General features: G+C 42.6%; 1 protein-coding gene across 2 annotated transcripts in view; it reads right to left on the minus strand.

The window, feature by feature from the left end:
- Positions 1-1,931: 1,931 nt before the first annotated feature.
- Positions 1,932-11,259, minus strand: part of LOC138953950 (zinc metalloproteinase nas-15-like) — a 15,005-nt gene continuing 5,677 nt past the window's right edge. The window contains exons 8-14 of one of the 2 annotated variants that reach the window (XM_070325963.1): positions 10,412-10,547; positions 9,949-10,035; positions 8,285-8,458; positions 7,763-7,921; positions 6,398-6,991; positions 3,546-3,662; positions 1,932-2,408 (exon numbers count right to left, since the gene is read on the minus strand). In XM_070325963.1, coding sequence (XP_070182064.1) covers positions 3,553-3,662; positions 6,398-6,991; positions 7,763-7,921; positions 8,285-8,458; positions 9,949-10,035; positions 10,412-10,547 — 1,260 coding nt within the window. In that variant the 3' untranslated portion in view covers positions 1,932-2,408; positions 3,546-3,552. The remainder of the gene's footprint in view (positions 2,409-3,545; positions 3,663-6,397; positions 6,992-7,762; positions 7,922-8,284; positions 8,459-9,948; positions 10,036-10,411; positions 10,548-11,259) is intronic. The other variant, XM_070325964.1, reaches the window with a different exon arrangement.

The raw sequence follows: 11,259 nt of genomic DNA on the forward strand, positions 1-11,259 counted from the left end.
AAGAGAGGTGTTTTTATCTCGGGACATCTCATTCTATAATTGTGCATGTAACCCACAAACAGATACAAATGACCGATCTTCCACGCAACATGATGGGTACACACACGAAAGACATACAAAACAAGCGAAGAAGAAAAACCCATAAACAAGAAATTCCTCCGAGGTAGGAAAAACACCCCCGTTGGTCAAAGGGAAATAACCATTCTCACTGCCACCAACTGAGAAGGTTATTTCCCTTTGACCATTAATATGTCCCTCTATAAGTCCTTGTAGAATCTTAATCCACCAATAACTCCCTAACCGTGTGTTTGACTGGTCCCAATTTTTGTAAGGACCGTCTCAGGAATGTATAGAACCTGTTCACCAAGTTTGGTGACGATCGGTCCGTTCATTCTTGAGATCTATATGCGAACACAAACACACAAACAAACAAACAAACACATCGACAGAATCCTATACACACCCCTATACCGGGGGTGTAACAAGCGAAGAAGAAAAACCCATAAAAAAGCTAAGCACATTGGTTTCTTACCAGCTGGCCATTTGCTGCTGAAAGCAACTATAGTTAAAGATTCCTTCTCCTCTGTGTGAACCATAATTATCGTAAATCATTAAAGATCCGTGCAAGCTTTCACATGGGACAAACGCATTCTTTTTTATATTTAGTCAAGTTTTGACTAAATATTTTAACATCGAGGGGGAATCGAAACGAGGGTCGTGGTGTATGTGTGTGTGTGTGTGCGTGTGTGTGTGTGTGTAGAGCGATTCAGACTAAACTACTGGACCGATCTTTATGAAATTTGACATGAGAGTTCCTGGGTATGAAATCCCCGAACGTTTTTTTCATTTTTTTGATAAATGTCTTTGATGACGTCATATCCGGCTTTTCGTGAAAGTTGAGGCGGCACTGTCACGCCCTCATTTTTCAACCAAATTGGTTGAAATTTTGGTCAAGTAATCTTCGACGAAGCCCGGGGTTCGGTATTGCATTTCAGCTTGGTGGCTTAAAAATTAATTAATGACTTTGGTCATTAAAAATCTGAAAATTGTAAAAAAAAATAAAAATTTATAAAACGATCCAAATTTACGTTTATCTTATTCTCCATCATTTGCTGATTCCAAAAACATATAAATATGTTATATTCGGATTAAAAACAAGCTCTGAAAATTAAATATATAAAAATTATTATCAACATTTTTTTTTGGAAATCAATTTAAAAACACTTTCATCTTATTCCTTGTCGGTTCCTGATTCCAAAAACATATAGATATGATATGTTTGGATTAAAAACACGCTCAGAAAGTTAAAACAAAGAGAGGTACAGAAAAGCGTGCTATCCTTCTTAGCGCAACTACTACCCCGCTCTTCTTGTCAATTTCACTGCCTTTGCCATGAGCACAGCACTGACGATGCTACGAGTATACGGTCTTGCTGAAAAATGACAGCTACTTGACTAAATATTGTATTTTCGCCTTACGCGACTTGTTAAAATCTACGTGGACACATACCACAAATCAACACCCCAGCTGTATCTTATGTGGAATGGGAATTGTTTGGCTGCAGTAATAGATGAATTCTGAATTCCGGAAATAATGTTGTTGGGTTAGCATGGTTTGTTAAAAAGGTGAATAGTCTTGCTTTTCGTGAGGCAGGCTTTCGACACCGTGGTCCATGACCACGTGTTTCAGATACAACCCTCGCTATAGTGACTGGCCTTTTATGTACAGTGGGAAAGTTTGTCTCACTAACAGGAAGATTATTCAATCACGATACTCGAAAATCGATACTCACACGCAAGCGCATTCAGAAAACACACACACACACACACACACACACGCACACATCCACGCACGCACGCAAGCACGTATGTACGCGCGCACGCACGCACATACACACACAATTTACAAGAAAAGAACAATTCAGCGGTTTTTTTCCGATAGTTATTTTTTAAAGAACATAAAACTCGAGAGACTCTAGCAAAATTCCGTTGCTGTATTGGTTTAAATTTTAATAGCAAATCCAATTGCAATCATATGACACACATACAAATGTGACAATTGGAGCAGTACACAAGCGCATGCTTATATTAATGCATCTTCTAATGTGTGCTGTAAGAGTTATGACAATACAGAACGGTATTCATTTGCTGTGTCCTCATAAGCAACATCTTTCACGTACCATTTTAAAACAAAAAGTTTACAGAACAATCCGAAACGGCTTTTCCTGCGTGAACACAATGAACTTGTGTGTAGCGTTGTGCAGGTCAAACTCGGTAGTGCATGTGCACCTCACAGTCACCATGGAAACGACGCACAGTGAAGTGGGACGAGTGGGACAGGGAGCGTGTTTTGTCCGTCATCCACTGGTTCTCGAGGAGGTCAAGGACACGACATCCTGCTGCTCTAAGCTGAATAAATAAGAAGAAAATTAATACATCGGTTTATTTATTTATTTTAAATTCATTATAGATCTTCAAAAGTTGTTGACCCATCAAGTAATAGTGGGTTTAATTGATAAACGAAGACTTTTTCGTTGGAGGTGAAGTTTGAAAGGTCGCATACATTTAGTGGCAGGTAAAAATTTTTCTTCTAATATCTGATGACAGATAAGCTTCAATATCACAAAGAATCACACAATAAAAATAGAGACGATGAGAACAATCATCACGGCGATGTCAGAAGTGACGATATCAATGTCAAAGAAGATACACATAATTAATAAGTAGAGAGAGAGAGAGAGAGAGAGAGAGAGAGAGAGAGAGAGAGAGAGAGAGAGAGAGAGAGAGAGAGAGAGAGAGAGAGAGAGAGAGAGAGAGAGAGAGAGAGAGAGAGAGAGAGAGAGAATGACAATGACAATTCTTTATTTAACGAGGGTAGTAGATGAGAGAGAGAGAGAGAGAGAGAGAGAGAGAGAGAGAGAGAGAGAGGGAGAGAGAAAAGAGCGAGAGAGAGAAAAGAGCGAGAGAGAAAAGAGCGAGAGAGAAAGAAAAGGGATAATAGAGAGAGTGAGAGAGAAAAGAGAGAGAGAGAGAGAGAGAGAGAGAGAGAGAGTGCGACTGAGAGAGAGAGAGAGAGAGAGAGAGAGATAGATCGAGAGAGAGCAAGAGAGAGAGAGAGAATAAAGAGAGAGAGAGAGAGAGAGAGAGAAAAGAGAGAGAGAGAGAGAGAGAGACAAGAGAGAGAGAGCGAGTAAGAGAGAACGAGAGAGTGAGAGTGAGACAGAGAGTGAGAGAGAGAGAGAGAGTGAGAGAGAGAGAAAAATGAGAGAGAGAGAAAGAGAGAGAGAGAAAGAGAGAGAGAGAGAAAGAGAGAGAGAGAGAAAGACAGAGAGAGAGAGAGAGAGAGCGAGAGAGAGAGAGACACACACACACACACACACACACACACACAAACACACACACACACACACACACACACACACACACACACACACAGAGAGAGAGGCAGAGACGGACAGAGAGAAAGAGAGAGAGATGCTCGGTTAGTAATATGAATTATTCTTTTCTGCCTTCAATTTTGTCATAGCAGCAAGGTCACAAACTCACCCGCATATCAGCAGGACCCACACGTTTTATGACAGTTGTTGATCACGTAACTGTTTCTTCCACAGTATATTTTCCATGACCGGCACCTCCTGTCGTTGTCTTGACACGAAATACCTGCTGACACATACAGATCGTGCATCATTGGGCCTTTCATAAAGATGTAAGCGATCGTGTTCACCATGACAGATCGGCTCGGGCTTTTACTGAATCGACATGAGAGCAACCACCAAAACCACAACAACCACCACAACAACAACAACAACATACATAGGGGACGGAGAGCAAGAGCATGTCTGACGAAGACATACGTCGAAACCGGTCCTTATTCGTGTTTTATTTGTTCGTGTTACTGGTGAGTACATGTTCATTATTATCATAGACATCTAATACTAGATGAATACCCGCTTCGCCGGGTACGGCTTCGCCGGGAAGAAGTCGAGCCGAATACCCGGCTGCGCCGCCGGGGACCCGGCTTTGCCGGCGCACCGCACGAAGGAAGGGAGATAAACGCGCAAAACACTGGAGAAGAGTCTAAAAATAGTATAACGGGAATATGGATTGAGCGTTGTCGACAGTGACCTTCTAAAAATAGAAACGGGAATATGGATTGACGCCACACGAAGGAAGGGAGATAAACGCTGAAAACACTGGAGAAGATAAGGAAGAGTTACTGGGAATGGATCCAGAGAAAAACCAAAATCGGTTCAGCGCTGCGCGCTGAGAGCACGTGTTGGAATATCTCATCGACCAGGTTATGTCCGGGGTGTACCTGAATATGCCCACCAAATTTGAAACAGATCCATCGAGAACCTTGGGCGTGCATCGCGAACACACAGACACACACACACACAAGTCGTATATCTCTATATATACGACTTGTGTCTGTCTGTGTGTCTGTGTGTCTGTCTGTGTGTCTGTCTGTGAGTTCGCGATGCACGGCCAAAGTTCTCGATGGATCTGCTTCAAATTTGGTGGGCATATTCAGGTAGACCCGGGACAGGACACAACCTGGTCGATATTTCAACACGTGCTCTCAGCGCGCAGCGCTGAACCGATTTTGGTTCCACCTCAGCTACCCGGGCCCCCATACCGACACACCAAAGCCGCTACACCACATCACAACGCCAAAGTTCTCGGTGGATCTTTTTCAAATTTGGACACCGTATTCAGCTACACCCCGGACACAATATCATCGATGAGATATTTCAACATGTGCTCTCAGCGCGCAGCGCTGAACCGATTTTGGTTTTTGTGTTCATTTCACCATTATAAGTAACTCTTCCTTATCTTCTCCAGTGTCTTGCGTTTATCTCCCTTCCTTCGTGTGGCTTCAAACCATATTCCCGTTTGTAAGTTACTATTTTTAGAATGTCACTGCGCTGTCCACAACGCTTCCCTTGCACCCGTAAGTTGTTCTTACTGTCAAAGTGAAAAGGTCGAATCAATTTATAGCCACGCGAAAAATACACTGTCACCTATCTCTATATATTTATAGATATAGATATACATATATATATACGGCTTCTCTGTGTGTGTGTGTGTTTGTGTGTGTGTGTGTGGGCAAAAACCTGTGTATTGTAGAGTTCTGTTTGTGATGTGGTCTAGCGGCTTTTGTCTGTCTGTATGTTCTGGCATTTGAGAAGCCACAGCAGATAATATAGGGCTAAGAAATAAGCTCTACAATTCTCAATCCCGTTTGACAGGACTTCGCCTTCAAAGGTGATTGTGGTGAACCGCCACGCTGTCTGTCTCTGTCTCGCGATTCACCCCGGCGAATTCACCATTCCCAGTAACTCTTCCTTATCTTCTCCAGTGTTTTGCGCCTTCGTGTGGCTTCAATCCATATTCCCGTTTCTAAGTTACTATTTTTAGAATGTCACTGCGCTGTCCAGAACGCTTCCCTTGCACCCGTAAGTTGTTCTTACTGTCAAAGTGAAAAGGTCGAATCAATTTATAGCCACGCGAAAAATACACTGTCACCTATCTCTATATATTTATAGATATATATACATATATATATACGGCTTCTCTGTGTGTGTGTGGGGGCAAAAACCTGTGGATTATAGAGTTCTGTTTGTGATGGGGTCTAGCGGCTTTTGTCTGTCTGTATGTTCTGGCATTTGAGAAGCCACAACAGATAAAATAGGGCTAAGAAACAAGCTCTAAAATTGTCAATCCCGTTTGACAGGACTTCGCCTTCAAAGGTGATTGTGGTGAACCGCCACGCTGTCTGTCTCTGTCTCGCGATTCACCCCGGCGAAGCCGGGTATTCCTCTAGTATGTATATAATTATATATAGATAGATAGGTCCCTGTTATTATCTTGTTCTTGTTCTTCTCACCTGCAGTCTCTTGTTCCTATTATGAGAGCTACCTTCAACTTAACGCAAGTAAAAAAGGCAACGGCCTGGCTGCCTCCTGCGCAGAATTGGATTTTGTTGTTGTTGAATTAATTTCGTAAGTAATACCTATGTCAATGAATTCAGCAAAATGACCTCCCACGCTATTGACTTTTGATATGTGACAAAATGATGCTCTTATTCCACGTACAAGACTCGGCCGATCCGTGACGGTGAACACCATCGTGTAATTTCTGTACCTTTAAAAAAAGCTCACAGAACTTTGAGAAATGTAAAGAATCTGTGCATGTTAATGCTTCTCAGTATCTCCGCTGTCCGGGGCCCAGTGTTGCATAACAACTCTCGCGTAGTGTTCTTGTCCATAATTATTTAAATCGCGCAAAAAAAACCTAAAAACACTTCAGAAACAAAACCACATAGCCCAAGCTGAATGAGCTATGAGACCAAATTCAACAAACCCTTGCGAATGCAGACGAATTGAAAACACACTCACTTGTTGTTGCGGGGCTAGCAGACGGTGTTGCAGTTGTTGTAACTGTATGTGCGTTTGAAGCTGTCGTTGTGAGAGCGGTAGTAGTCGCTGAAGCTGTTGTTTCGGTTGATGTGGTAGTTTTAGCTTTAGTAGCTGTTCTGGTAGTCAGGGCATCAGTGGCTGTTAGAACTGTAGTTGTAGCTGGAGCTGTAGCTGCAGCAGTAGTTACAGTAGCTTCAGTAGTCGTTGGGACTGCAGTGGATTTGGAAGCAGTAGCTACAGATGAATCTGTACCCATGGCTTTAGCTGTAGTTGTTGTTGTTGTAGCTGCAGTTTTCAATGTACTTGATGATGTTGTTTTCGTTAAAGGTGCACCGACAGTTTCAGAGGCATCTTTAGCTGTAGTGTTAATTGTCGTTGTTTCAGCAGTGGCCTCGCTGTGTGTGGCAACGCCAGTCGTATCCCTGTTTCTGGTCGTGTCACGACTTGGACAAAGACCACATGCTTTCCGACACTGATTGCCCATAAAGCTGGGGTTCCTAGCGCACTGACCGCCCGATGACCACTCGTTGCAGCGCTTGTCACCGTAGCTGTTGGTACAGTCTGGCGCAGTTTCTGAGTAAAAAAACAACCAAAAGAATAGACGTCCGAGATTGCAGATACGGCTTGGTACAACTTGTTGATTCTATATGGTGACCCCTCCCCCACCCCTCCAAATGCCACCCACACAAATGTCAATTGCTTCCATAAGTGTCCAGTTCATTAATTCATAGCCACCACATGGTCCATTCCTTAACGTGGTGTGGTGGTTTGCGTGTCTCGGTGACCATAAGAGCTATGCCAGCGGGAGTGTAAACACCTGGCAGGGCTTCCCAAGCTGGACAGGTCGAAGGGTAGAGGCCAGACTAATATGGACCAACCTTGTGCTCACAGGGCAGGTCCTTGGGTGAGGTAACCCTGACAGAAACCTCGAGTGCTGAAGACGTATGTGTTGGGCCGCACGGCGCACTCCAACAAACCACAATACTACGCATCAACTGCCATTATGACACTTGGAGTTAAATCGGCGATCGAAAAGAAGAAGAAGAATTAATTCATAGTTGGTGTACGTTAACACTAATGGATAACATTTGATCACCAGTGCACACAGTTTAAAGTCTGAAGGTCAAATTAATGGTCTGCTTTTTATGCTTTTTTTCTGAAATATTGATCGACTCAACAGAAGACGAGGTTAGACATTGAGCTGTAGCCTCCCGTTTTGGACTATTTGATGAGTTTGTGACATTCTGCAATATCCCTGGGGTGCGTTTATTGCAACATTCGTAATCACTACAAAGCTATGGTCACCGTGTCATAATTATACTGTTATGCAATGTGATATCATACCCAGAGTAGTAGGTGTTGTGAAGATGGTTGGAGTCTGTTGGGAACATTTGTCACACGACTTCTGACAGTGGGTCGTCATCCAATCAACGTTCTTCTTGCATTCGTCGTTGGAGGCCCAATCTTCGCATATTATATCGCCATAGTCGTTGTAACAAGTACCTTAAAAGTCGGGGGTAGATGGAAAATACGACGAATTAACACAGAATGATGTTACCCACGCATGCATGCACACTGGCACGTGCGCACATATATATTGACAGATAGACAGACAGACAGACAGACAGACACACGCACACACACACACACACTCACGCACGCACGCACACGCACACACACACACAAACACGCGCGCGCGCACTCTCACACACACACACAAACACACACACACAACACACACACACACACACACACACACACACACACACACACACACATAGCTCTCAGCCACTTGCATCAACTCCCTTTCACATTCACATTCAAAACCAATTCCATACATTTATTCATGACTGGGCTACCTCTCACCAGCTTTGATCGTTGTCCCTTCTGTATCCTGTTCACCGCCAACCTTTGGGTCATCGGAACACATGCCACAGGCCTTCGCACAGTGGTTGTTCATGTAGTCAGGATTATTCTTGCACTCTCCATAACTCGCCCAATCCTCGCACGGCTTGTCTCCCTTCTTGTTCACACACGGTTCTGTCATCGTAACCATACAGGCACAAAGAATTGAAATAAAAGAAAATGCGGGAAGAATTCAACGTGTACTATAGGGAGAAAACAATGTATTGGGTTAGGTTCTTGCCATGATGAACAGTTGTTCGTGTTTAGCCTTATACATCACATTCTTTGGGCGAAGTCGAGTTTTCAGTAAAAAGGACTTCGTGGATTCCCGACTCAATAGACGATTTTCGGAAATAACTCCGTGGGGTTTGTATTGGTTGTGAAAAAGTGAATTTCCCTGCTTTTCCTCTGACAAATAACTTCACACGTGCTACAGTCCACGTCATGTTTCCGACACATGACTAGCTATAGTGATTGGCCCCTCCAATGTTTGTCCGAGTAAAAAACAAGTCGCGTAAGGCGAAATTACTACATTTAGTCAAGCTGTGGAACTCACAGAATGAAACTGAACGTAGTGCAAAAGGCAGTGAAAGTGACGAGCCTGTTTGGCGCGGTAGCGGTTGCGCTGTGCTTCATAGCACGCTTTACTGTACCTCTCTTCGTTTTAACTTTCTGAGCGTGTTTTTAATCCAAACATATCATATCTATATGTTTTTGGAATCAGGAACCGACAAGGAATAAGATGAAATAGTTTTGAAAACGATTTCGGAAATTTAATTTTAATCATAATTTTTATATTTTTAATTTTCAGAGCTTTGTTTTTAATTCGAATATAACATATTTATATGTTTTTGGAATCAGAACATGATAAAGAATAAAATAAAAAGTAATTTTGGATCGTTTTATAAAAAAATCATTTTGATTACAATTTTCAGATATTTAATGACCAAAGTCATTAATTATTTTGTAAGCCTCCATGCTGAAATGCAATACCGAAGTCCGGCCTTCGTCGAACATTGCTTGGCCAAAATTTCAATCAATTTGATTGAAAATTGAGGATGTGACAGTGCCGCCTCAACTTTCACAAAAAGCCGGATATGACGTCATAAAAGACATTTATCGAAAAAATGAAAAAATTATCTGGGGATATCATACCCAGGAACTCTCATGTAAAATTTCATAAAGATCGGTCCAGTAGTTTACTCTGAATCGCTCTACACACACACACGCACACAGACACACACACACAGACACACACACACAGACACACACAGACACACACACACACACACACACACACACACACACACACACACACACACACACACACACACACATACACCACGACCCTCGTCTCGATTCCCCCTCTATGTTAAAACATTTAGTCAAAACTTGACTAAATGTAACAAAGCTAAAAAAAAAAAAAACACAAAGGATTACTGTACACACCGATACAAAGACGACACAAGACGATAACGAATTTTCGCTTGTGGAAGCTTCATCAGGAAAAACAAGAACACAAAAGACAACAAAAAGCGTCTTGTGTCGTCTTTGTATCGGTGAGTACAGTAATCCTTTGTTTTTTAACAAATGCATACGTCATATCACCCCCAAAAAACACCTACCTTTCGGCATGTCCTCTTTGCAGAAACATCGGCAGTCTTTATTGACGAAGCATGGGTTGTTGCAGACAGGGGAAGTGGCACATGTCTCTGAGAGAGGAAACACAAATGGTATCAATAAGTACACTTTGCATTTACTGTACTGTTTTCTCGAGGTACGTAAATCTACAAGTGGAAGAGAGGAGTGTACAATTCGACAGACATATTATATATTTTTTTCTGGGAATTGTAATTGTCAAACCAAAGCTTCCGACAAAACTTTGAGTTACGTCAGTTACTTCACGCAAAAACGTTCGGTTACGTGATCTCATTGTGAAAGCACCGGTTTTTTTTTAGTTTTTTTTTTATCGAAAGAAATGTTCAATATTAATCATTATTGTAATTGTTTTGTTGATGGCTTCGTTGTAGCCTACATGTATTAGTTTTTCCATCGTTATACGATGGACTCATTCTACGACACACGCACCATTGCATTTGTACATGATGTTGACTGTTTTGACGTCAGAGAAGGACAGCCCCTTGTTGGCCACATAACCAATCAAATTCTCCTTGCTCTTGTCACGTGTGAAGATCGTTTGCGCCTTGCCGTTGTAAGAAAATGCCTGTCGTTGAGAAATAAAACAAACCAATGTTCTGTTTATTTCAACTAATCTGTTTTGAGTTTAAAGACCCTTCCCGTGACAATAGATATGCTCACTGTCTCCCGGCGAGTCTGCCTACGCTCTCCCCCAACTGGTCTTAAGGAAATAAACAAGGACTGGGTGGCCGAGTGGTCGAGTGGTACCGGAAGCGAGAGGTTGCGAGTTCGACCCTGGGTCAGGGCGTTAGCAATTTTCTCTCCCCTCCCCCTTTCCTAACCTAGGTGGTGGGTTCAAGTGCTAGTCTTTCGGATGAGACGAAAAACCGAGGTCCCTTCGTGTACACTACATTGGGGTGTGCACGTTAAAGATCCCACGATTGACAAAAGGGTCTTTCCTGGCAAAATTGTATAGGCATAGATAAAAATTGTCCACCAAAATACCCGTGTGACTTGGAATAATAGGCCGTGAAATGAAAAGTAGGATATGCGCCGAAATGGCTGCGATCTGCTGGTCGATGTGAATGCGTGATGTATTGTGTAACAAAAATTTCATCTCACACGGCATAAATAGATCCCTGCGCCTTGAGTCCGAGTCTGGAGATACGCGCGCGATATAAGACTCCATATAATAATAATAATACATTCAGGAATGAATTCCCACTTTGCACAGAAAGTGACCAGGCTGTGACCGGCACGGTGGCCTAGTGGTAAGGCGTCCGCCCCGTGATCGGGAG

The sequence above is a fragment of the Littorina saxatilis genome, linkage group LG17 (assembly GCF_037325665.1).
Source record: "Littorina saxatilis isolate snail1 linkage group LG17, US_GU_Lsax_2.0, whole genome shotgun sequence".
Classification (NCBI taxonomy): domain Eukaryota; kingdom Metazoa; phylum Mollusca; class Gastropoda; order Littorinimorpha; family Littorinidae; genus Littorina; species Littorina saxatilis.